Here is a 26,883-nt window from a genome sequence, read left to right as displayed (position 1 = left end):
AACGCCGGCATCCTGCTGGGCTTCTGCATCATGCTGCTCATCGCTCTGTTCGAGCATAAAATCCAGCTGAACGTGGGATAATGGCGGCGGCCGCGGTCCCGTTCCTTCTGCCGCCTCCGTCTGCCGTTCAGTCGTCCTGTTTTAGTTTAGTTGTCTCATGGTTTAGGTAGAAAGCAGAGCGAGCCCTGAAGGACGCTGCAGACGTCTCTGCTGCTGCTGGAGCTTCTGGGTTCACTTCAGACCTTCCTCTGCAGACGAGTTCAGGTGAGGAAGAGGAGGAGAGGAACGTTTGGACTCGTCTTGGACTTCTGGTGCCGTTCCTTCCTGCAGGTGGAGATCAGACCTCAGCACCGAAGCCAGGGAGGTTCTACCGGCTCATCTTTTGATGAGAATCTGTTACTTTAAATGTTCTCTTCATCTTTTGAGTTAGTTACTTTAGTTTTTTATATATATCTTTATTTTTTTAAGTTTAGTTCAGTTAAAGCGGATCAGTGTTACAAAACCTTGTTTTCTGTCTAAAAGCTGCGGATGAAGGTGGACTGTAACGAGTCGGGTCAGGATTTAGGAGAAAAGGTTCTGGACTGGCAGAGTTCATGTCAACCTGTTTTCATGTTTTAAGATTTCAGTTCCATGTTCTGTAAAAATAAGTGTTTATTTTCCCCCAGAGGGTTCTGGAGAGAAGTTTTTGTTTATATTGGACCTTCGCTGCAAAAAGGGAACTAAAAGTAAGTAAAACCTTCTTGAAATTTGTGAATTTTTCCTTGATTTGAGCAGCTAAATAGGACTATTTGCCAATGGAATAAAATTTTTGCACTTAAAATAATAAATATTAATCCATCTTATTTCTAGTGGAGGATAGCTAAAAATGTTATTTTAGAGGTAAAAAGACTCATTCCATTGGCAAATACTCTTATTTAGCCACTCAAATCAAGGACAAATACACTAATTTGAAGAAGATTTTACTTACTTTAAGTTCCCTTTTTGGAGTGTTTATTGCTCAACAATCTGACCAGAACTAAAGTAAAACCGATTTAAAAACTAATTCCTTATGTCCGTCTGCAGCTGCTGGGTTTCTCAGGTAATAATGAGAATCTGACACCTGAGGAGAATTAAACAGAACCAAGCCGCACCATCAACATCTGGGTTTTTCCTCAGGCAGCAGCAGCTTCATCCAGAACATGAAGCTTTAGATTTAACATGATTCCTCTGAGAAAGAGCGTTTAAAGCTGCTATTAAAGCTTGTTTTATTGGTTAATTCTGTCTTAGAGGTCTGCAGTTGATGTGAGGACGTTTCCTGAGTTAAAGCCTCGTTACCAACGTTTCCTCCACAATAAGAGTCAACAAGCTCAGTGTGATGCAGATGTTTGTGCAGCTGGTTTTATTCTGAAGGAAAGATGCTGAGTCAGGTTTAAACCTTCAGCTCTGAGTCCTGCTTTGTCAATTAGTGGTAAAAGTTTAAATCCAGGTCTATTCTGCTGCAGTTAATTTGAGATGAGAAAAAATGACAAGAAAAGACGAGATCAGAGTCTGGATCCTGTTATAGGCAAGTTTCCCCAACAAGCCAACCACTGAGTTTTATGTTTGATTATTGGTTGTTTTCTGTACTTTTGCTGATTAAACAGACAAATGTTGTCTCTGATCCCTCTGGGAAAGATGGGTGAAGGAATTATGTTGTAAAAGCTGTAAAATGCCCAGAATTGACCCAGAAATGAGCTTTTCTCACCACCAGCTGCTCTGAGATCTCAGTTCTGACAGAACTCTGAAAACCAGACAGAACCGCCGTTTTCTTGTCAAACACAAAATTCACAGACTCCTGTTACATTTGTGGTCTTTATCAGGGAATGGTTTAAAGACACAGAGCAGCCATGTTCTGAAGCCTTCCCCTGGTTTCACAGTAAAGATGGCCGCTTCTAGAAAACAAAGCTTTGTCCTCGTTGTTGTCATATTTCCTTCTGTTGAGGATGAAGAGCAGCGGAGGAAGAGGATCCTGCTGATCCAGCCGGGTTGCTCTGATGTCTGGGTCAGGTTTCCTCACAGGTCGCTCCTGAACGCCTCTGTGGACCCAACCTGTACGTTGTTGGACTGTAAATACTCTGATGTAAAGCTGTGTTCACATGTTTGTGATGTTTAGGTTGTCTGTCTGCTTCACTAGACACAAAACACACAACCTGAGCTGATCCTGACATCTGGGATTAAAAATAAAACCCATTAAAGATGGCGTCTTGTGTTTTGTTTTTAAATAAAGGAAATTCAAGCCTGTTTTATTTATGACGCCCGTTTAAGGAAAGTATTTTCTCAACCAAACTGCTGTACGGTGGAGAAATGGATCACACCAAGACACAAATAACACAAAAACAGAACTAAAAACAATATGTATTATTAATGCCAATGGAAATAAAAACAGACTTTGATCTCCTAATTTGTGAACTTTAATTAACTAATCAAAACTATAAGGCAAAAAGCAAAACAGTATTCAGCCACACACATTTTGAACAAAGTCTTAAGGAGAGTGTTAACTTGTTGAAACAGACCTTTGTATCATTAATGTGGATCTGTTCAATGGGTGGTTTTAAAACACTGAGAAAAAGACAGGTTTTACTGGGACAGGTGGAATATATATATATATATATATTCTCTTTTCTTACCAAAGTAATTATGCAAATCAACAGAGTGTTAATATAATTTCAGCATCAAAATTTAAACAACCTTGTGAGGACCTCCTGATTTAAGGCGTAAAATCAATTGATGATTCACGGATTAGAGGTTTTTCTCCTTTCTCCACTTTAGCCATGTACTCTGCTTTTTGTTTCATTTTCATCAGTGACTCGACCCGTTGTTTCCAGCCCGGTTTGGCCTCCTGTTTCTCTCCTTCAATCAGCATCTCAATGCAATCTGGAGTGGAGAGAGGATTTGTCTTCAGCGCTATCTCCTTCAGTCTGTTCAGACACTTGGCCGACTCCTCCATTAACTTGTTCACCTCATTCTCCAGGACATCGTATTCACCCTTTAGTTTCCTCATCAGTCCCTCAACAGTCATCTTCTCCCCTGTGGCTTTTTCATAGTTTTCTTTCAGCTCTTTCACTGTTTGTCTCTCAGATATCCATCCGTACAGATTAGGCTTTTGAACGCGGACCTCAAACTCAAAGTTCTCATTTCTACTGATCTCTGCTTCATGCTCCTTAAGTTTTACTCTCGTCTCCCTGATCTCCTCCAGTTTGGCTAAACCAAGTCTAACCTGAATCTTCAAATTCTCAACTGAAAGCTCCAGCTGTTTTCTTTCTCTTAGGACCTCCTTGGTGAGAACCAAGCTTTTGGTTTCGATTTGATTCAGAGCAGCAAAAAACCTTTTCATGCTTTTTGTTCCCATCTTCCAAAACATCTTATCAAAGTTTTCTTCATCATCGTCCCCGCTCAGGTTGTCCGCAAACAGAGCTGAGTTGTTAAATGTGAAGTGAACTGGCAGACCTTTTGCATCTTTAGGACAAGGAACGCCTGACTCTATGATCCCTGCCAGAACCGGTGGCTTCTGACCATCTGCAAACGTCACCAGGATCCTGATGTTCTCTGCTACATCTTTACCAAAGATGGATAGAATGGAGTCAAAGACATATTTCTGTGATGGTGTGAGACGGGCTAAAGCAGCCTGAGCTACAAAACACACAGCATCTATTTCACTGACCCCGTCCTTGCTATTGAAGAGGTTTTGGAGCTGCTGTGTGATCTCCCTGTCTCTGTCTATGCCTCTGGTGTCTCCAAAGCCTGGAGTGCCGATAATGGTCAGAGAGAAGGGGACCTGAAATCCCTCCCTGCGATTGAGTTTGTACACAGTTACCTCTGAGGTTTGACTGTGAGCTTGAGATTTCATTAGATTTTCATCCACTAACTTGAACCGATAAGAGTCTTCCCATTTAACACCTAGAATGTAATTTATCATCCCATTGATCAGAGTTGACTTCCCTGCACCAGTGGCTCCGAGAACCATGATGGTACGACTTTGTTGTTTGGGACCAGCTTTCCCATAACTGTAGAACTTGCAGCCATCTATTTCTATTTTCTCCTCTTTTAAAGGAATTGTGTAGAGATTCAGTGTTCCAGTCTGTGGTTTCACCAGTGTGCTGTTAGATTTTACAGCTTTAGAAAGCCTCTCTGACTTTTGGGAAAAAAAATAAAAAATTCCCGGATGCAGTGGTTCAGTAGATTTTTTATAAATCTTTGGCAATGGTTGAAAACTTCTAAGGGAAATCTCAGATGTGTTTGGTTCAACTTGACACTCTCCAGGAGGACTGCAGGGTAACGTTTTAATGGGATCATTGATTTCATTGGCTGGTCCAATGCCTGCTGAGGCCACTGCTCTGCACCTGAACAGATACTCAGTGTTTGCCTTCAGGTGGATCACCGTGATTTCAGCAGACTTTGGTTCTATCGTTTGCTTCCACTCATCTTCTCCACAGACACAGTACTCAACAGAGTAGGAAGTGACGTTCTCTGCTCCAAATGACGGAGGGCAAATGTTTAGGATCACACTGGTGTGGTTTATGTCTGCTGCTGTCACACTTTCAGGCTTAGATGGAGGCTCAAAGTTCTTACTGACAGGATGTCCGTCTTTATAGAGGTAGATGGTTGAACCTTCATGTTTGTCATCCGTTAAACCCACTGTCAGGAATGTTGTGTTCTTGTTGTCATTGTTGGCCTCTGCAAAATCACTGAAGAGTTTCACCTTTGTTCTCATCTCATCTACCAGGGTGTTTGACAGGTATCACTGTTCCTTCTCAACATCATAAATGTGTGAATCATCTGCCTTGGTTCTTCCTTTGAGGAAGTTGGACAAAGCAGAGAGGAATGGCTCATCACGTTCCAGTGAGATGAAGACAAAACACAAGGCATGTTCTGCATTGAGAATATCCTCGTGAAGGCTGTTTTGAGACGAGACGATTTTGGTGTTTTTCATCATCCTGGTGAAAGATTTCAGGACATGTATTTCCCTCTCTTTGCAGTCCATCCACTCGTTTAGGTTTTTATTGTTGAAAGGTGAGGAATGCCTCTTCTTCAAGATATCTGCAAGCTCAGACTCTTCTTCTCCACCTCCTCGGATTGATGGAAGTTTCTTTGCTAATGTTTGTTGAAATCCAAGCCTGAACTCAGAGCACATGTTTTTAAAACTTTGAAGTTTTTTACCAATCTGTGGAAACTGCTGCGTTGTGATGTTTCTCATTGCATCATTGCACCTCATATCCAGCTCACTTAGCTCCTCCAGGACACTTTGCACTTCTTGAACTAATCCTATGCTTATTTCACGAACAAGTTTAGCTGCAGCTGAATCTAGGAATGTCAGAGGCAGCAACCAGACCTTGATTGGAACAGCCTTCTCTCCTTTGGTTCCCAGCAGCTTGGGCAGGCTTTGGTAGACTTCTACTGCATCCTGAAAGGTTGTTGGAGTCTTCTCAAGCAGGAAGTCTCCGTGGAATTTGCAAGAGAATTTATTTATTTTTTCAGTGTCCTGATCTTCCAGTTTTAAGGAACCTGCACCGTCAATGGATAGGCATGGAATCTTCTCAATCAACATTTTCAAATTGCCCTGAATGTCTTGATGACTTTTTTTCTCAGATTTTTCTTGCTCAAAGACAAAAAATGCTTGAGCTCCATAAAGAATGCCGGTCACCACATGTGTTGCTATTTTATTCTCAAAAACATATGGATGCTTCACGTTTCCTCTTCCTAGATTGATACATCGACAGCTCTTGGAACTTTGTGGTGGTTTTGTATTTCAGTGTGACCCTGGCTTGATTTTTGGATGTCATCTGATCATTGAGGTATTTGGCCGATCCTTCAACTTTAACCAGTCCGTTAACTTTAACAAGTCTAAGAAACTTGCTTTTAAAGATGCTTCAACATCCAGGGCTGAAGATTTGTCATCAATTGATTCAGAAGCAACTATCTCGAAGTCACTGTTTGGTTTTGGGTTTTCTCTTTTGTCTTTTTCTAAGTCTTGGGGGTCCCACAGTGTTAATCCTGTAAGAAAAGAGAAAAGATTTTATATTTTGGGAATTTCAGAAGAGATTTAGGGAGTCAGAATACTGGCAATTGCCCTTACTGAAAGTCATAGTATTTCATTGTCAGAGATTCCAAAATTTGCATTCTATTATGGGCAACTTTGTAGTGTCATGATGCAGCCTGGTGGCTGCATTTTTACCAGTTCCTGCGTCCTCCTTCCCAGCGCAGCCTGATTAGGATCACCTATCAGACTGCAATCACCTGTGACTGGCTCCACCTGCTCTGCTTTAAATACTCACTGCAGTTTGTTCCTGGTCGCCGGGTCGTCTGCAGTCTCTACTCACACCACGCCTGTCCAGTCCAGTACTCTGCCTCGCTCTTTGAACTCCTGTTTACCCCAGTGCTTCAAGAAGCTAAACAGGAGTCTTACGGTTTTAGCCCTGCTGAACTAGTTTTTGGGTATAGTGTAAGAGGACCGCTGAAGGTTCTGAAGGAAAAACTTCTGTCAGCTGACACCCAACCACATTTTAATGTCTTGAGTTTGTCACACAATGTCGGGAACGTCTATACCATGCTTGTTCGATAGCAAGACAGTCCTTGTCGGCTGCCCAAAGGAAAATGAAACACCTGTATGACAAGAAAACTGTACAGCGATCATTCGAACCAGGTGATAAAGTGCTCATGCTGGTGCCTACCCCCGGCCCATCTCTTTCGGCCCTATTTGCAGGCCCATATGTGGTAAAGAGCAAAGTTAATGACACAGACTACGTTATTCATACTCCTGATAGGAGGCGTCAAACACGCCTATGTCACATCAACATGTCCAAACTGTTTCATTCCAGAGAAAATGACCGTAAGGACACATGTGGTGAGGACTCTCCAAAACCTGCATCCATCTCTCTCGTGTCTGGAAATACCCCTCATGATGGTTTAAAAAAGTGTGATGACCACTGTGGTAGGTTTCCAAACTCTGACTTTCTCAGTTCCTTGGATACATATCTGTCCTATCTTCCCAGGGGTGAGAAAGAGGATGTAAAAAGACTAATCCAGCTGAACCCTGCGCTTTTTGGAGATGTGCCCTCTAGGACCTCGGTACTAGTACATGATATTGACGTAGGTGATGCGTTCCCTATTAAACAGCATCTGTACCGCTGTCCGCCAGTCAAGAGGGAAATGATGAAAAAAGAGGTTCAATGTCTACTGAAAAATGGTCTGGTTATACAGAGTCATAGCTCCTGGAGCTCTCCCTGTCTTCTGACATCAAAGTCAGATGGCTCACAACGTTTTTGTACGGACTTCCGTAGAGTAAATGCAATTAAAGTTCCTGATTCACATCTATTGCCTCGTATGGAAGACTGCATAGACAGCATTTGTTCAGCCATCTATATAACCAAATTGGATCTGCTGAAGGAGTACTGGCAAGTTCCCCTAACTGCAAGAGCTTCTGATATTTCAGCTTTTGTCACTCCAGACCACTTCCTACAATATCCAGTGATGGCATTTAGAATGTGAAATGCACCAGCTACCTTCCAGCGACTGATGAATACCGTATTAGGAGACTTTAAGAACGGTAACGTCTACTTGAATGACATCATAATCTATTCATCATCCTGGACTGATCATTTTAACACTCTGGAAACTGTGTTTGTGCGTCTAGCTTAGGCCTCCCTCACCTTGAATCTGGCAAAATGTGAGTTTGCCAAAGCGGTGGTGACCTACCTGGGAAAGGAAGTCGGCCATGGCCAGGTACGTCCGGTGAATGCTAAGTTGTAAGCTATCCTAAGCTATCCGGTCCCCACCACAAGATGTGAGCTGTGGCGATTTTTGGGTTTGGTTGGATATTATAGATGTTTTTGCAGAAACTTCTCTATGGTGGTGGCTCCTCTGACAAACCTGTCTAGTCCGAAGGAACCATTCATGTGGACGACTGAATGTCTATATGCATTTAATTGTGCAAAGTCTATTTTATGCGTGCTCCTGTATTGGCGGCTCCAGATTTCAACAAAATCTTCAAGCTGGAGGTAGATGCAAGCGCCACTGGAGCTGGAGCAGTGTTGCTCCAGGATGGACCAGGTGACATCAGTCACCCAGTTTCCTACTACTCTGCTAAATTCAAACATCATCAACTGAACTATTCTACAATTGAGAAGGAAACATTAGCCATGCTACTTGCTTTACAGCATTTTAAAGTTTATGTGAGTTCAACAAGTCCCGTTATTGTCTATACAGATCATAACCCGTTAGTCTTCCTGAACCAAATGTATAACCACAACCAGCGGTTAATGCGGTGGGCCTTGCTGACCCAATAATATAATCTGGACATCAGGCATAAGAAAGGCACTGAAAACGTGATAGCTGATGTACTTTCCCAGATATAGTGCTCTTACCTCTCTAAATGGTGAAGAAATGTCCTTATGTTATGAAGGATTTTATGGGGGAGGGTGTTACGGTCACTGACCTCTAGGGGCTCTCTTCATGAGAGAGCTCTCTTTGTGTTTCAGTTCTACCTGGCTGCCACAGGTGCAATGTGTTGATTGTTTTGTGTTACACCCAGTACCAGAATTTCCCTTTTGTTGTCTTGGGGAAGGGAACGCCTTGGGATTCCCCCGGAGGAGCTGGCCCAAGTGGCTGGGGAGAGGGACGTCTGGCTGCAAGAATTCCTGTGGTATTTGTGTGTTTACAAACACACAAAAGTCCATATTTTGTCGCTCAGGCTTTAAACGTTTGTGACCATCACAAAACTGGTTTAGGCCAAACACGTTGCAGTAGTGATGGGTCCGGCAACACCGATGCGTCGGCGCATGTGTCGGTCTCATAGAGCGAAACCCGTGTCGATGTGTGTATTGCTACGGAAAAGTCACGTGACCGATACAGGAACTGTTTCGGTCAGGTGACCAATACAGCAACCGTTTCGAACTGACTGACGTGCCAAACTGTTTCTGTTCCCTCTAAGCTGCACGCGTGTGCATTCGGGCACAGCAGTGCGCACAGCAAAGCTATTCTGCGCAGTAAAGAAAATCCAAGCTGAACTGTAAACAAAATAACGGTTAATAATGATTAATTTTTAACCATTTTGCTACTCTGGTGTGATGGTGGACCACAGTCTCGCTCTGTGAGCGCCAGGTGCTGATCGGAGCTCACCACTGATGGATGGGTTGGGCAGACGTCTTTATGGTTGGGCGGGTTGTGTTGTGCGTCTTTGTTCTGAGCGTCGTTTCAGAAAAAACGGCTGATCTACCCTTAGTAGAAAGCTGCTACTCTGAGTAGTTCTACCTCACTGTGTCATACTCAGCATGTCCGATTTCAGAACAGATTATATCAGTCAGGTAACTAAACACAGCGCCCGATCAACCATTTGTAAAAAATAAAAAAGCCAGTCCACAAGCATCCTCCTTCACATTATTTATTGACTGTATCTAAAAAAAAAATCAAATATATGTTTAATTCAAATGAAAATATAAAATACTACAATGCAATATACAATGATTTAAATTGTATTGTGTATACTTGGTCATCAAATCAGTGTCAGTTAACTCTGTCAACCAGGTTGCCTGTAGGGATTTTTAAGGTCCAGCAGGTGTCAGTATTCAGTGACACAGTATCAGCGCAGTATCAATACAGTTTGGCAATGTGTCGAAACGTTTCATGACGCCTCATCGACCCATCACTACGTTGCAGTATTGTGGTTTAAGGCGGGATATACTAGCTGTGATAAAACCAAAAGAGGTTGAGCCCACAGGTGAACCAAAACAAACATTGCAGTGCAGAAGGACACATGTGTAGCTGCTGCTATCACATCTGTTTTTTCAGAATCCATGAACCTTTGAAAGAAGAACAGCAAGAAATGCCTTTACTAACTTACCTTCTTGTGGTTTCTCATGATGCATCTTGCTTATGTTGAAATTTAAACACGGGCTCTTTTGTTGGATTGCCTAGTTGAAGAGGGAGGATTTGCCATCTAACTTTCTGGCCAGAAAACACGTCGTCTGTAGCCAACATTTCAAAGAAGAATGTCTTCAAGATGACATGAGAGCGAGACTTTTCAGTAGGTTTTCCTTTTTTTAATGTAGAATTTGCCAGGACATTTGTTTACCCGATCAGAGCGGCAGAGTGATATGACACATTTAGAAAGAATGCTCACTGTTGTGAAGCCCACTTATTTTATGCAACTTTGGTCTTATTTTTTTCTAAAGTTGTTTGTAAATTTCATGAGTTGCAGTTGCAGTTTTTAGGCTTGTTTCTGAAAGTGTAGTCACTTGCTTGGGCTCTAAACTAAGTGACATTGAAATATTTCTCCGCCTCATAATGCTCTGCAGGTCATCCTGACAGGAGCAGAGAGTATTTTCCCGTATTTTCTGCAATTTATGGTTGCAATAACTGATGATAACTGCTGAAGGTAGATTAAGCAGTGCAGATCACCATTTTGAGCACAGATTGATTCTAAAGAGGAGTTTTATACTTATCTTACAACATTGCAGAACCCAACCCATAAACCGTACTTTAATGCTTATTTGTTGTCTTTCATGTCTCTCTTTCATGTCTCTCAAAAATTAGTATTACTTTAAATGCTAAATGGACTGAACTTATATTGCGCTTTTCCAGTCATGCTGACCACCCAAAGCGCTGTACACTATAGCCACATTCACCCAGTCGCTCTCACTAACACAGACACGTTCATACACTGAGACGCAGCCCGGTAGGTATCTTGGGGTTAACTGCCTTGCCCAGGTGCACATCGACATGTGGCAAGGAGAAGCTGGAATCAATCCCACAACCTTCTGATTGCCAGACAACTACTTAACCCATCAAGACACAGTTGCCCACATGGCTTAACAACATGTCTATCTTTGTTTAAGAGGTTAAAAAAATATTTTGGCATGAAAACGGATATTTATTTACAAGGGGACAGATAGGGCATTGGGACTTGCTTGACAGCCGATACCGCACAGTGACGTCACAAACTGGCAGGTGGCAATACTGTTCATTTCCAAGATGGCTGCCCCCGTAAAAGGATCTTCAAATGAAAATGAATCTTAAAGGCACACTATGCAACATTTTTCAGTTAATTACTGTGTTCCATACCGTTTTGGATGATTAAATGAATCATTTCAGGTCGAACAAAGGTTTTCTTGGCCGCCCTGGTGGTCTGTGGGGGAAATACCGCACTTGCAATAGCGTACCGCGAGCAAGCTATTTTTAGAAACGTAACGTCACGATGACGTCACATCATGTGGTATGCAGTAGGGCAAGCTTGCATAGTCCGCCGCCGTTTTGCTGTAAAAGAGACGTGCGTTACCCTGGGTTTTACTCGGTAAACGACTGCTTTTTCCAAATCTAAGACCATGGTTTTTAAACATTGTTGCTATGGAACGTGCAACAGCGACTCGAGGTACGCTAATCGGCCGCGTATGAAGGATGTTTTCTTCAAGACTGCCAAGGAGAAATGTGTGCGCTGGGTACTCCGGTGCGGTTGGCCTACACAACAGTTCAACGCGGAAAAAGTTACCAAATTCACGTACATATGTAGCAAGCATTTTGTTGGAGGAAAGGGCCCAACCGAAGAACATCCTGACCCAATTCCAGCGACATCAAGTAGTGAACAGGTAAGAGTATTTTGGTGGCCGACATGTTAATAATGAAGCATGATACCCTGCTACCAGGATAGCTTAAACATTAAACATATACCGATCCCTGGACGGTGATTACAAACAAAAAAATGGCCGACGACACCATGACCGCCGCGCAGGAAAAAAAAAACAAAGCCTACCGATCGATCAACTCGGCCCGTTTTCCAGTCTTTTTAAGCCCTCGACACTCAAGCCATCGTTTGAGCTGAAGGTTGGTGTGTTCTTCGACAGTGCGACCAGTAATCCGTGCGCCTGGAACATCGTCTTGGGAATGTTTAACGGCTGTAAAGTCGGTCATATCGCTGGTTCTGTTGTGCGTCTAATAGCTGGTTGCTACGGGCGTTCTCTACCTGTATGCCCTACCTAAGCGGCAAAAGGCGCGTTGCTCTTGAGACGGTGACGTCACGTGCGCGGTACACTATTGCAGGAGCCCTCGGCCCGCACCCACAGGCTCAGAAGTCTCGTGCAAGACCGCAAGAGTCGGTCTTGCTTTACGGCGAGAACTCCATGTGTTTTTTCCCTGCCATTTACTATATGCACGCGCGAAAGCAACAACAAAGAACCGCGTGTTAACGTCAAATAAACATGCAAGCATATCGAGTTTCTTTTCTTTTTTTTTTTATGTTGGCAAGACGCTACCACGGCGGCCGCCTCGCCAAGATTAGATAGCACTGCGGGAAGCCTGATGTTTGTACTGCCGTTTTTTTTACTTTTAGTTGCGTTCGCCTGTCTGCTAAGCTCAAAACAACCGCGCCTGGCTTGACGGAGAAACCAGAACAGCTGAGCATCTTTATGACAGTGCACTTTTACTTTCGCCCTCTGGGGGGAGCCTCGCTGGAAAATCAACCCCGGTTGCATAGTATACCTTTAATTAAAAAAGCTTATCATTTTTTAACAGTATGTAATAATTTTATATTTAAAGTACTTTCAGCAGTTTGAATTCTGATTTTAATCAGACTTCTCCTTTAATGTTTCATTGTTTTGTTTGTGTCAGGAGGCGACCGTTGAGGGGGGGGTGTCATGGTTCTGTGCTCGGTGCTCTCCAACTCTGCTCCAAAGGTGGCCGAAGTTGACGGGTGGGCGTGGCCCACACCTGCGGCTCATTGGGACTGCTTTCCCTGGCTTAAAAGGAGCGCTCAGACAGCTGGAAGACGCCCGAGTGTTACCCCGTTGTGGTATACCTAGGCCATAGACCTGTCACCTGTTTTTGAAATCCCTGTTTTGGATCTAACTTTGTCTCCTGTCTTCTCCAGGTCGTCGTGTTTTTAGATTTACTCACCTGTGTTGGCTCAGTGCGCTGAAAACCTGTTTCCGAATCCCTGCCTGCTCAGAATTTGCTCTTGCGTTTCCCCTCTAACTCCCTTGGTGTTACCAAGCCCGGCAAGACCCCCCTTTCTGGATTCACCCTGGTTCCTCTGGACTCACCCTGGTTCTTTCAGCTGCTCCTCCTGCCTGCTGCCGCAGTGGTGTTGCTCGGGCTCCCCGCCTGTGTAACATCTGCCAGCCCTCCTGTCACTCAGCCATCTCCTTTCAGCAGAGAGTTTACGGTCAAAGAACTCCTTTTCCACTCATCCTCCCCGGATAGGTCCTCCCAACCAAGCGGTAAGCTGAGCAGCATCTGGAGAATTTCCCCTGGTTTAACTTGTGTTAATTTAATCCTCTTTCTTCCCACATAGGCCGGTAGCTGTAATCTGTAGCGTTCACTTTCGTTCCTGTATCCGTGGAACTACTCTATTATTGTCTTAAATGATAGATCGAAAAAATTCAAATGCCTAGAATAAAAAGTTCTCCACACAAAACCGCGCACAAGGCAAGTTACAGCCAGTTTAAGACGAGAAAATTGCGCAATATTTAGGTCGCGACCGGCCGCTGCTCAGCCAATCAGGTGGCAGTTAAGTAGATTGTGACGTCAGCAAACAACATGGTGGCACCCGTAGTAAACATATAAGTTTATTTGGGATAGAAAGAAAATCCGGCAGAAACATTGTAATTATGGAATGTGCATGCCTTATGCATGTTGCCGGGAATGAAGGTTAACACACACAGTGTGCGATTTGCAAAAAAAAACAGAGGGGGGGATCATTTCAAACATTTTATTAATGAATAAAGGTTTTATTAATAATGGTTAGCTAGCAGGTGCTCTTTCAGGTAGCTAGCTAGATCCAGTAGGTTAGACTATTGTTTTTAAACTTGCGTTATCTACTGTCGGGACTTGGGAAAGGGTATTAGTTTACTTTAACCGCTGAGCAGAAAACGTAATAATACTCTTTAAAAACAAACAAAAAATGTAACTTACAAATGTGAAGGACACAAGACATATATTAATATAAATTTTGAAAAATCTGTAATACTTATTCAGATCAGAGGGGGGAGGAATGTTTCCCCTCCAGGGATAAAATATGAATGACCAGAGGGGGGGACATCACAAACAGAGGGGGGGGGTAAATCCCCCCCCCCCATCCCCCCCAGCAAATCACACCCAGAACACACAGAACCATTTACTCGAACAAGGTGGGAAACTTTTCGTAGATTTTGCCGTGTTTGGGCTGATTTAGCCGGCAAAGAACGGACGATTGCCGACAACTTGCTTTCCCTCCTCTCCTTCCAATTTGATGATATACCAAGCCACATTGGCTACCACCCGACCTGTTATCGCTGATTTACCGACAAGAAGCGAATAAATGCTGCCAAGAAACAAAAGCACGAGCCCGTATCTGATGAACAGGACATTAACAAGTTGCCCTATATCCAATCACCAAAACGACTGAGATCAATAGAAGACATCGCCATCTGATTTGCCCCTCCTCAACAAGATAATCCAAAAGCTGGTCATAGCCAGCCAAGAAAACATGTGCTGCCAGCTGTCTGCATTATATGTAAAAAAAGAGAGAAGTTTCAGACTGTCAGGAATTCTCGCCAGAGGGTGAAACTTGTCAAGGCAGAGATTGTTGATGGTGGTAAGTTAATACTTTCTCTGTAATCTATTGTTACATTTTTCCTTAAGTTAAGTGGATGTATGCCTTGTCTATATCTTTGGCCATGCGGATAGAAACATATTTAGGCTTAAATAATATAAAAGGTTTAATAATGTCATAATGATGTTTGTTTGTTTGGCTCTGCTATGTTGATAAATGCAATTTTCTTGGAATGATACCCCACGGTATAAATTTTTTTGTAAATATGTACCATGATGCGGTTTATATCGACATGTCGTATAATAAATCTTTTATATTTCTAGGATTGTTGTGAAAAGCAGCAGAAGCAAAGAAGGATGAGAGTGTGCTTGTACACATAAGAGATAAGGACTGTGTAGTTCTTGAGGTCTCCTATCACAGAACCTGCTATGGATCATACACCAAATTCTTGACAAGATCTAAATCAGAAAGGTATATTATGCTGGCGAAGATTCTCAGTCATCCATGTCATGGTCATTCCAAAAAAAAGTAAAAAACAAAGCAACTGGACTTGTTTTCCGTAGTTGAAGACGTTTCGCTTCCTCTCCCGGAAGCTTTCTCAATTCAAAAAGTCTGGAGTAATGTGGAGTAACAAGCTTTATACCATTGCCAAACAAAGGCCTTGTAATGGCTTAGATAACATGCAAATTCAACAGAAACAGGTCCACCCCTTAGTAATGGACGGTCGTTAAAGCCATTAAGCCAGCAGATTGGACCGAAACTGGTCCACTCCTCTGTAACGAGGAGTTGTTAGGGTTGTTATTGGCCTGGTTTAAAGGGACAATGTTTTGATCACCCGAATGAGGGTGAGAGTTAAGGTGATGACTGGCCGGAATTAATCCTATAGCTTTGTTGTAAGTTTTTGAGAGTTGGAACCTAAGGCCTCCTCCTCTATTCAAGGTTGGCTTTTCTCTCTTAACGTAGATGGCTTCCTTCACACCCCTTTCAAACCATCTGTCTTCTTTGTCCAAAATGTGAACATTTTGGTCCTCAAAAGAGTGTCCTTTGTCCTTAAGGTGTAGGTGGACAGCAGAGTCTTGTCCTGAGGAGGTAGCTCTCCTGTGTTGAGCCATGCGTCTGTGGAGAGGTTGTTTGGTTTCTCCAATATAAAGATCAGAACATTCCTCTCTGCACTAAATAAGCTCTGAAATTAAAAATGTGATTAAAATCTAATGATAAATATGTACATCTAAGTGTCTGTCGTTGTTGTTGGGGCTGATATTTAACTTCCTATTTTAGTGAATAATTGCTGGAATGGTAAAGAAGTGCCTTATAAACAATTTTAATACTGGATTCAATGTAAAATGTCAATAGGCCTACTTTTAAATGTGAAATGAAAAGCCATGGGTGCAGCTCAGCCTAAGGCCTTAATTTATTGAAAACATGCAGTTTTCATATCACTTTAACTCATAAGTCATTTGAGTGAGCTATTCAAAGCCTGTAATATTTGCAGAAAGCACTTAGATACACCAGATAAAAGAAACTTGGTTTTCATTCTTCTCTTCTGAAAAAAATGGGAAGCACTTAAAATGAAGGGAAAACCCCGATTTGTCACGTTTTTCTAAAAGTTGGCTCTTTCAACACCTTGTAACTTATGAATGTGCAGGTTTCACATGGAGAACTTTTAATTATGAGTTTAGTCCCTAGTAATGATTGAAAAAGTGCACAAATTGTTTAGTTCCAGAGTCAGAGGAACGAAACTCAACTTAGAGCAACCCTACAGATTACAGCTACCGGCCTAACAGTAACCCCCGCTCTGACGTTCCGACCTCGCCTGTTGCACATATAGTGTGCATGTCCTTGTTGAGCTTCAAAAAAACATTTTAGAAACTGTTTCTGTGTTCCGTCTGTGTCGGTATGTGGGCCAAACACCTTAAAACCATGACAGTTTGAACATAATTAATGGAATAAAAAAATAAATAAAAAAGTAAATAACTGTGTTCCTTTGTAAACCATAATGTTAAATAAATTATGAACACCTACCAGGAATGACTGTGTCCTGGCGGCAGTCGTACAGCATCCCAAGGCTGAATGATCTGGCCAGAGCGGCCATCTCTATCACTTTTCCAGATTCCATCTTTTTTCCTGGATCAGAAAAGAGGCAGAATGTATGAAGACTGTTTGCGAACTTTGATAATAATCTGATCAAACTGTTATCTAAAATCTATTGTAATAATTACAATAATAGAGAGATGAGGATGGTGGGCAGACACACTTCAATAAAATTATATTCAATTATTTATAAAACATCTAAAATATTTTTATAGTCAAGCTGAGGAATTTCACATTACCCAAAAAAGGAGAAGTTCCGATTAAGAGTAATATTTAAATTTAAAGTAGTTATGAAATCCTGGAAAAAAAGTTTAATGAGGAAAAAAAACCTTCAAAACTGGAGTTAACTTGAGTGAATCAAACATTAATTAGCTGAGTGTCTAATTAACAGTATATCCACATTATGTTCTATTTATTTCAGATTTAAACATATTATAAAAACAACAATTCTTCTTCCGTTTTAAAAAAACAATCCAAAACCCCTTCAGCCTTGTTGTTTTTAAGAGCAGTAAAGCACGAGAAGAAAGGAGGATACTTACAGCTGAAGTGTGTCTGAGCCCTGACCTGGAGTTTCATTTTCCTACTTTTATTCTCGGTGAAGGAGAACCTCCTCCTCATGTTTATTCAGTGCTAGGAGGCAGAGCTGAAGCAGAAATGACCCATTTCCCAGAAACGGTGTTACCAACAGTGGAAGAACTACAACACAGCGACTTATCATGGGCCGTTTGTTAATCTAATTCATCATTGTTAGAGAATATGACAAACAGAGAGATAGCAGACTCAGTTTGCGGCATCTAGCAGTGATACCTCCGCTGCCACCTTCACTGGCATACGGCGCCACGAAGGCGCATCGGCCGCACTCCTGTTGCTGTTTTTGGGCAACAGTTTTTGTTTTATTGATAATGTAGCGATTAGAGGGTGATGTTAGGTTGTTATGTGTTTTCCCATCAGGCTTAGCGGCAGAGAAGAGGGAGCGAACCGTGAGCGAAAAGGCTATGTGTTCGAATGAAAAGACCTGTGTGTTCCGCCATTAAAACGTGAATGTTCTGACTACCCGACTCTGTGTGTGGTGATTTCGGGGAGCCCTCAACAGAGGTTACATTGGTGTCAGAAGTGGGATGCTAAAAATGACATCATTACAGAACATTGAACGGCTGCTAGCCGAACTGGAAGAAGAACTCGCTTTCACGGAGGAGCAGCCTGGCTCGGAAAGACGGAGAAGAAGAAGCAAATTGCCTTTGTTAAGGCAGACGGCGGAGCAAAGCGCGAGGGACACTCGAGACAGCAGCAGCCGACCGGATGGAGCAAGCGCTGTCCGAGGGCGGCCTTTGTCGAGGCTGACGGGTGCCCCCGTCCCTGCTTCCCCGCCTACCATCGGAAGGCAAGAGTCGGAGGAGAGGATCGCTAGGGAGGAGGTTCCCCGACGGCGTCACCTTCCAACTCTACCCAAGCTTCCGCGTTATAATGGGGAGACGGCACTGGATGGTTACCTTGTCCAGGTGGAGATGGCTGCCGAACTGGGTGGCTGGTCCCCAGAGGAGACAGCGCTCCAAGTCGCCTTGAGCTTAGAGGGAGGTGCCCTACAAGTACTGTCTGACCTACGCCAAGAAGAACGCCACAGTTGGCCGTTGATCCAGGAAGCTCTCCGGAGGCGTTTTGGCAGAAGGATTTATGCCGAGCATGCAAGGGAACAGCTGATTAATCGCCGGCGCCTGGAAGGTGAGTCCCTAGGCTCTTATGCAGCTGACATTCTGCTACAAACGCGACAAGGTTACCCTGATCTGGAGAAAGCAATACAGGAGAAACTTGCCCTCCAAGCCTTCATTAGGGGACTTCGGCCAGCCAGACTTCGTGAACATATCAGTGTCCACCCCCATAACAGCTGGGCAGCGGTGCTGGAGGAGGCAGAGAGGGTAGAGCCTATTCTAAGCGTCAAGAATACTGCTCCAGGGGTGAGGCTGTATGCAAACCAAGCGTGTACTGAGAGCGATAATGAGGATAACCTGAGACAAGCAACAGCTGTCCAACCGCGAGCACCATCCGGGGGCCGGCGACGAAGAAGACCAGAGTGCTACCGTTGTGGAGAGCTGGGGCATCTGGCTCGTGACTGTCCCGCACCAGCTCCACGTAAAGGAGACTTACAGCCTCCTTTAAACTGATTGGGGGTGGTACTGGAGGGGGCCTGCCACCACCAGAATACACCCCTACAACTGAAAATGCAATGCGGTTGGGACGACTGGGCAGCCCACATGGACTATATGTGAACATTATGCTAAATGGTGTTGCCCTCTGTGCTCTGATAGACACTGGCTCCACGGCCTCCTTGGTTCGACCGGGCATACTGCCTGGAACAGAGGCACCAAGTCCTAGAGGATGGTCCCTAAGAAATGCATCACCACGGCCACTGGGGAACGCTCAAGGATGAAAGGCTGGCGGGTCCTTGATGTGGAGGTGGAGGGTCAGAAAAGTCAACACATGTTTTGGCTAGCGAAAATCCAGGACCCCTGTATTATTGGATTGGACTTGCTGGCGGCGTGGGGGGGGCATCATAGATGTTACTTCAGCCACGCTCCGAATGGGCCACAAAGCCGTTCAACTTCACTCCCAACGTCAAGAGAAGGTGCAACAGGTTAATGCACCAACACTAGCAGAAGACCGCAACGGGGCTCCTCAAAGGCCACTGGATGACTTGGTGGAGACGGAGGAGGCACATGCAGAACTGCCATCAGAGGAGACAAGGCAGGCTGTACGGGAGCTGTGCCTGCGAAGCTGTGGAGGACTGGACCAGGAGCAGAGAGAGCGGTTACAGGACCTGCTGGAGGCCTACATTGACATTTTTGCTGCTAAGGATGAGGAGTGTACTCGCACTAATCTGGTACAGCACGACATCGACACTGGAGAAACGAGACCTATCCGTCTACGACCCCACCGTCTGCCCTTTTCAAGGCGGGCTGTGGCAGAGAAGAAGATCGAAGAGATGCTAAAGGCCGATGTCATAGAGCCCTCCAACAGTCCCTGGGCCGCACCGGTAGTGCTGGTGGGAAAGAAAGACAAAGACTGGTGGTTCTGTGTTGACTACCGACGACTGAATGAAAACACCCGCAAAGACTCCTACCCCCTCCCACGCATTGACGATACGCTGGACTACATTGCTGGGTCCAGTTGGTTTAGTTCCCTTGACCCCCGCAGCGGTTATTGGCAAGTGGAACTGTCTCCAGAAGCTCGCCCAAATACAGCATTCACCATTGGTCAGGGACTGTGGCAATTTAAGGTGATGCCTTTTGGTCTCTGCAACGCCCCAGCTACCTTTGAACGCCTCATGGAAAGGGTGTTGGCCCATATTCCACGAAGCCGCTGCGCGGTCTACCTGGATGATCTTCTGGTGCACGCAGACAGTTTTGAGGCTGCCCTGGCCAACCTTCAGGAAGTGTTTGATGCCATTCGCCAGGCTAACCTGCGACTTCACCCACGGAAGTGCCACCTGCTCCGGAGAGAGACCACTTTCCTGGGCCACATCATCAGTGCAGCCGGAGTATCTACAGACCCAGACAAGGTCAGTGCAGTGAGAAATTGGCCAGAGCCTCGGAACACTAAGGAGCTGCGTAGCTTCTTGGGGCTAGCCTCCTATTACCGGAGATTTGTAAAGGACTTTGCCACTCTCGCCAGCCCCCTGCATCGGCTGACCCAAAAGGGACAAACTTTCCACTGGGATGAAGACTGTGCAGCTGCCTTCTCTGCCCTCAGGATGGCACTGGTGGGGGCCCCAGTACTGCAATATCCTGACCCAAACCAACCCTTCATTCTGGATACTGATGCCAGTGATGGAGGCATTGGGGCGGTGCTCTCGCAAGGGGGAGAGACAGGAGAACGGGTTGTTGCTTATTACAGCCGCACCCTCAGCCGGGCAGAAAGGAACTATTGTGTCACCCGGCGGGAGTTGCTGGCTGTTGTCCAGGGGGTTCGACACTTCCGCCACTACCTCTATGGGAGGAAGTTTCTTCTTCGCACTGACCATGCATCCCTGACCTGGTTGCTGAATTTCAAAGAGCCAGAGGGGCAACTAGCACGGTGGTTGGAGGCACTGCAGGATTACAACTTCCAAATCGTTCACCGGGCTGGTCGGCTTCATGGCAATGCTGATGCCCTGTTCCGCCGGCCGTGTGCAACAGGAATTGGCTGTAAGCAGTGTCAACGGGTGGAAGGACGTGAGTCAATGGGCCCCCAGACCGTGGCTCTACAAGTCACCAGCAAAAACCCACAACATCCTAGGTGTCTCAGGGTGACCGAAGAGTCTGTGGATGGTGTGGAAGTTATGGAGGCCGAACAACTGCAGGAGGAACAAGATCGGGATCCTGTTCTCGCTCGGATCAAACAGTGGGTGGAGGCTGGCCAGCGGCCCACCTGGGAGGCGATAGCAGCTCTAGATCCAGAGACTAAGGCACTGTACTCCCAGTGGTCCACCATTTGTTGCCACGGTGGGCTCCTTTATCGACAGTGGCAAGCTCCAGCAGCACAGCGTGACGTTCTCCAGTTGCTGGTGCCCAAACAATTGCGGGCCAAGGTGCTCCAGATGGTCCATGGCTCTGTGGGGGCAGGTCACTTTGGAGTCGCCAAGACACTGCAACGCCTCCGGTCGAGATTCCATTGGCCCGGCTGCCGCCAAGATGTGGAGCTCCATGTCCATTGTTGTGATGCTTGCACAGCAAAGAAAGGGCCAACCCAGCGCTCACATGCCCCCTTGCAGCAGTACCAGGTGGGTGCTCCAATGGAACGAGTGGGTGTGGATGTACTAGGCCCATTTCCTGTGACGGAAAGAGGGAACCGCTACATCCTAGTTGCCATGGACTATTTCACTAAGTGGCCGGAAGCATATGCCATCCCCGACCAGAGTGCTGCCACCACGGCTGAAAGACTGGTGAGCGAGATGTTCTGTCGGTTCGGTGCCCCCGAGGAGCTGCACAGTGATCAGGGCCGGAACTTTGAGGCGGAGGTGTTTGGCGAGGTCTGCCGGAGGCTTGGCATCAAGAAGACACGAACCACGCCACTTCACCCTCAAAGCGATGGGCTGGTTGAGCGGTTCAACCGGACCTTGTCCACCCAGTTGGCTATTCTGGTGGATAAACGGCAACATGACTGGGATCTACACCTGCCTGTCATCTTGTGGGCTTATCGGACAGCGGTCCAGGAGTCTACTCACTGCACCCCTGCTTTGCTGATGTTTGGCCATGAACTACGCACCCCAGTGGACTTGGTGTTTGGACCACCCCCCGAAACGGAGCAACCTGTTGGGCCAGGGCTGCGCTACATCTGTGATTTAAAGCAGCGTCTGCGGGTTGCTCATGAACTGGCTCAGGAGTGCCTAACTGCAGCCGGACTCAAGCAGAAGCGGGCCTATGATTCGCACTGTCGGGGGAGGAACTTCGAGCCTGGGGACAAGGTTTGGGTGTTTTGCCCTGAACGGAAGAAAGGACTGTCCCCAAAGCTCACCAGTCAGTGGGCTGGGCCATCTGTGGTGATTCACAGACTTTCTGATGTGGTGTACCGGGTGCGGCTGCGCAAGAGGGGCCGGCTGGTGGTTCTTCACCGGGACCGTTTGGCCCCATATCAGCCAGGCAAGCCTGCGGTGAGCGAGCTGGAGACGGACCCTCTGCCAGTGGTTTCTCCTACGCCTCAAGTTGTCATGGGTGAGTCCCGGCGCGCTAACCCCAGACAACGGCGCCTTCCTGCACGGTTGAAAAGTAGGTTTTCTATTTGCTAGTAGGAACGTTCAGATCGCTGCGGTGAGTCCGGTTAGAACTCCGAAGAAAGCAGAGTCGTACTCCAACTGGTCTAATTTGTCCTTGCAGTTTATTTACTAATTGCCGTGACAGTGCATATGGTTTTTCTAGAAAGACAACAATAATACAATATCAGTGTCTGAATAATCCTCCACAAATAACTGAACTAATATCTCACACGAAAACTGCAATATTAATAGTTACAAACATCTTTCCTAAATAAATACACGGCAGGAGGAAGCAAACAGCATTAATTAGCTCTTAAATGCGCACGTGTACAAAACATGTCTTAAACTAAAGGCAAACTGAAATACTCTGTTAAACAAACAATGTCACCGACTCCCAACATTACTTACTTGCATTTCACGCACACACATTGAAAGAAGGCGGCAACAAACTGCAACAGCTTGACGAAACCCACAAACGGTAAACTCTACAGCTCCCCTTTTCTCTCTCTCCTTTTCGGTCTGCATGCTACCCTCCGGTACCTAAGCCCCGCCCCTTAAAGGGCTCTACACAGTAAACGTAAGGCAGCCTTTTTCACAGCCGCCCCCGTATTCACCTGTGAATACGAATAACAAAAAAAGGCTGTATAAGAAAAATTAATCGTCCTTAGGCAGGGCAGGTAGGCTAACAAGCCTGGCCACGGGTCGAACATAAGATCGTCCTTTCACAGTCACTTCAGCTGATCTGATCCGAGTGTCTGGTCCAGGGAAAACTTGAGAAACTTTACCCACGGGCCAGAGGGCTCGCGGAAGCTGGTTGTCCACAATCATGACCACATCTCCTACTTGTAGATTGGCCGACTCAGTCTGCCACTTCTGTCGAGCTTGGAGCCCTGGCAGGTAGTACTTCAAAAAGTTCTGCCAGAAATGGTCGGCTAAAATCTGGCTATGCCTCCATCTCCTCCGTCCAAGAATTTCTGGGCTGTCATAGATTACTTGGGGCAGCGAAGCATCCCGCCGGCCCATGAGGAGATAGTTGGGGGTCACCGGGTCAGGATCCGCTACCTCAGATGAGGTATAACCTAGGGGTTTTGAATTGAGCATCCCCTCAATTTCAATCAGAACAGTGTGCAGCACCTCTTCAGAGACGATCTGGGCTCCGATGACGACTTGAAGAGCAGTCTTCAGAGAACGAATTTCACGCTCCCAGCAGCCTCCAAAGTGTGGGGAACCAGGAGGATTGAAAATGAACTTGATCTGCTGACGAGCTAACTGCTCTCTGATGTTGGGATGAAGAGCTTGGAATGCTACCTGCAGCTCACGTTCTCCTCCCCGGAAGTTTGTCCCCTGATCACACAGGATCTCTTTAGGTTTCCCACGCCTGGCTATGAAACGTCTCAGAGCCATTAAGAATGCATCGGTGTCCATACTGGGAATCAAGTCAAGATGTACTGCTCTTGTAGTTAGACATTTAAACAGTATTCCCCACCTTTTCTCATTACTGCGTCTGATCTTGATGCTGTATGGCCCAAAACAATCTACACCTGTGGAATAGAATGCCGGCTTGAGCAGGCGCAGTCTGGCTGGAGGGAGATCCGCCATCCGGGGTGTGTTAGGGTGACCTTTCCACCTCTTGCACTCAACACAGGATCGCTGATAACGACGTACTGCTTCACGTCCACGTAGCACCCAGTATCTCCTTCTGATCTCAGCAAACACTCTTTCTGGCCCGGGATGTTGGAGCTTACTATCATAATCTTGTATGATGAGTCTGGTCAGAGCGTGTCTGGGATCCAAAACAATGGGGTGAACTTCATCAACAGCCAGATCAGGATTCCAGCGTAAACGGCCTCCTACTCTGATGAGCCCTGTTTTCTCATCATACTCAGGTGCCAGTAAAAGAAGACGACTGGATTTGGCGATAGGTTTCCCAGCCTTTAACTGGGTGATCTCCTCCAAGAATGATTCACTTTGGGCTCGTTGTAGAGCTTCTATCTCAGCAGCAGCATAGGACTCAGCAGTGAGAGGAGAGTTGGGGTCAGCCGCCCCGTAAAGCTGATGAGCGATGGCCTCTAAGTAGCTGTTCCAAGTTTGGTGCTGGCATGGATCTGGAACACTAGAGCTGGACGTAGTCAGACAAACAGCTTGTCGTTTCAGCTCACCTTCCGGATCACTCTGGGGTGGGGTTGGCAGATGAGGCCAGCAATCTGGAGCTAGTTTCAGGAATTCAGGTCCATTTGTCCATCTGCTGCCTTTGCTGATGTCTTGGATGGTGAGGCCCCGAGTGATGTCATCTGCTGGGTTGTCTTTCGAGGGCACAAATCTCCATGTGGAGGTTCCCGTCATCTCTTGTATTTCCGCCACTCGAGTACCCACGAAAACCTTGTATCTGCAGGAGTCTGAACCCAACCAGGTTAGGACTGTGGCTGAGTCAGACCACAAGATGCAGCTGCGTATGGGAAGAGTTAACTCAGAGCTGATAACCTTGTAGAGCTGAGCACCTGTTAGAGCAGCACACAACTCTAACCGAGGAATAGATTGTTGTTTCTTTGGAGCAACACGAGACCGAGGGGCAAGGAAGGCAACCTCAACTTCTCCATCAGGACTCTCTGTCCTGAGATAAGCCACTGATCCATATGCCTGTTCGGAGGCATCACAGAATACATGGATATCTCTCATACAGTTGGGCTGGTCTAATCTGTGACTGGTGTAGCACCTAGGCAGAGTGATCTTGTGCAGCTGTTCCAGCTCTGCTTCCCATGCATACCACTTCTGCAGGGGGACCTCAGGGAGCTGTGGGTCATCCCAACCTCTTTGTTTCTCCCACAGGTGGCGTACAATAACTTTGGCTCGGGTGGTATAAGGCACTATGTAACCAAGAGGATCATACTGGCTGGCTAAAACTCTATAGATGTTCCTCATAGTTGCCACTGAGCAATCGATGTGTCTGTGTTTGTAAGTGAGGGTGTCAGACTTACAGTTCCAGTGTAGGCCCAGGGCTGGCTCTTGGATGTCGGACTGACCTTGACTGAGCCACAGCTCACAGCTGGATGACCTGAGGTCTGGAGGCAAGTGTTGGATGACATCTGGATCGTTACTGGCCCACTGCCTCAACTCAAAACCCCCATCAGCCAGGAGGTGGCGCAGTTTGTCAACCAATGTCTTGGCAGCTACTGGACATGCAAGACTCTGTAAACAGTTGTCTACATAAAAGGACTTGTTAATGGCAACATGAACATCTTCTTCTGGTTGACTATGGTCCATGACGTGTTTCTGTAACGCGAACGTTGCGCAACAAGGGCTACAAGTAGTTCCGAATGGAAGTACCTGCCACTCATAGACGTCAGGGGGCCTGTCTCGGTTCATGTCCCGCCACAGAAACCGAAGCAGGGGTCGATCTGCAGGTAGGAGCCTCACTTGGTGGAACATGCCACGAATATCACTGCTGAAAGCCACAGTATGTTCTCTGAAACGTAGGAGCACAGCTAGCAAGGGTGGACCGAGAGTGGGACCTGGTAAGAGGAGTTGATTTAAGTTGTAGCCTTGGTGTTGGAATGAACAGTTGTAGACCACCCGGTTCTTCCCATTATGTTGAACCATGTGATGGGGTATGTACCAAGCTTCATCACTGGTCTCAGATTGATGATCCATCAACTTCACTACATAGCCAGATGTTACAAGCTTCTCTATCTCCATCTGATAAGCGGCAGCTTGTTCTGGCGACTTAGCTAGACGCTTCTCTATACCTCTCAGGAGGGGCAACACTGCATCTGGTGTGGCTTTCAGAAGAGGCATGTTCTTGATGCGAAGGAGGGGTGTAGCATAACGCTCAACACCGCTGGCATTAACTCTCACTGTCTGTTCTTGCAGGAGCTTAACTGCCTCTTGATCTTGTCGTGACCTAACTGCTAACTTCTCACTGCGATAAGGGAGCACATCCATCTGCCATAGCTTCTCTACACAGGAGAACAGCTCTGGGGGTGATGATATAGATGTGAAGAGGCAGTGACTCACCCTTGTGATGGATTCAATGGCTTGCGCTGGTCCCTGTAGCGTCCATCCAAGGAGAGTTTTCACAGCTGCCGGTCCACCAGGTGGTCCTAGTCTGACTGGCTCCACAGGTGTAATGAGGTGTGTGTAATCAGCGCCAATCAGCAGCATGGGACGAACTCTGTTTAGAGGAGGCAGAGGCAAACCTGACAGATGTTTATACTTCTGCTGGAGTGAGACAACTGGGTGGGAATGTTCTGCTAAACTCAGTTGCTCGGCTGTAAATGCATTCTGGATGCTGTACACTTGGTCTGGGTTGGCTACTGGAGAAATTGTGAAAGACACAGCCGCCCCGTGGAGCTTCTCCACTTCCTGTCTGACTGTACGAAGAGCCAACACCTCTTTACTTCCTGTAAGGCCCAACTGTTTGGCAGCAGACTGAAGCAGGATTGTCCGCTCAGATCCATCATCTAAGACAGCATACGTCTCAAGGGACTTGTCACCATTTCTCAGGAGTACCTTACTGATCTTCAGTAGTACCTTGCAG

General features: G+C 46.0%; 2 protein-coding genes across 2 annotated transcripts; both read right to left on the bottom strand.

Moving 5' to 3' along the window:
- Positions 1 to 2,704: 2,704 nt before the first annotated feature.
- On the bottom strand, positions 2,705 to 4,632 carry LOC118560301. The gene is made up of 2 exons (XM_036131212.1): positions 4,588 to 4,632; positions 2,705 to 4,096 (listed from the first exon to the last, which is right to left on the bottom strand). Exons 1-2 carry the CDS (start codon positions 4,630 to 4,632, stop codon positions 2,726 to 2,728), a joined length of 1,416 nt encoding a protein of 471 aa, XP_035987105.1. The 3' UTR covers positions 2,705 to 2,725.
- On the bottom strand, positions 4,539 to 16,625 carry LOC118560300 (neoverrucotoxin subunit beta-like). The gene is given in 4 exon segments (XM_036131211.1): positions 4,539 to 5,731; positions 5,733 to 5,858; positions 5,861 to 6,009; positions 16,556 to 16,625. Coding segments are annotated over 4 exon segments (1,320 nt in total). The 3' UTR covers positions 4,539 to 4,756.
- Between the last annotated feature and the right edge of the window lie 10,258 nt (positions 16,626 to 26,883).

The sequence above is a fragment of the Fundulus heteroclitus genome, unplaced genomic scaffold, assembly GCF_011125445.2.
Source record: "Fundulus heteroclitus isolate FHET01 unplaced genomic scaffold, MU-UCD_Fhet_4.1 scaffold_42, whole genome shotgun sequence".
Classification (NCBI taxonomy): Eukaryota; Metazoa; Chordata; class Actinopteri; order Cyprinodontiformes; family Fundulidae; genus Fundulus; species Fundulus heteroclitus.
The sequence above is the reverse complement of the archived record's forward strand: the minus strand, read 5'-3'. Positions and strand labels throughout refer to the sequence as shown.

Coding starts and splice junctions, on each gene's coding strand:
- LOC118560301 (XM_036131212.1), bottom strand. CDS start 4,632: ATGAAGGTTCAACCATCTACCTCTATAAAGACGGACATCCTGTCA. Junction 4,097..4,587: donor TAAAGACGGACATCCTGTCA/GTAAGAACTTTG, acceptor GTGAAACCACAG/ACTGGAACACTGAATCTCTA.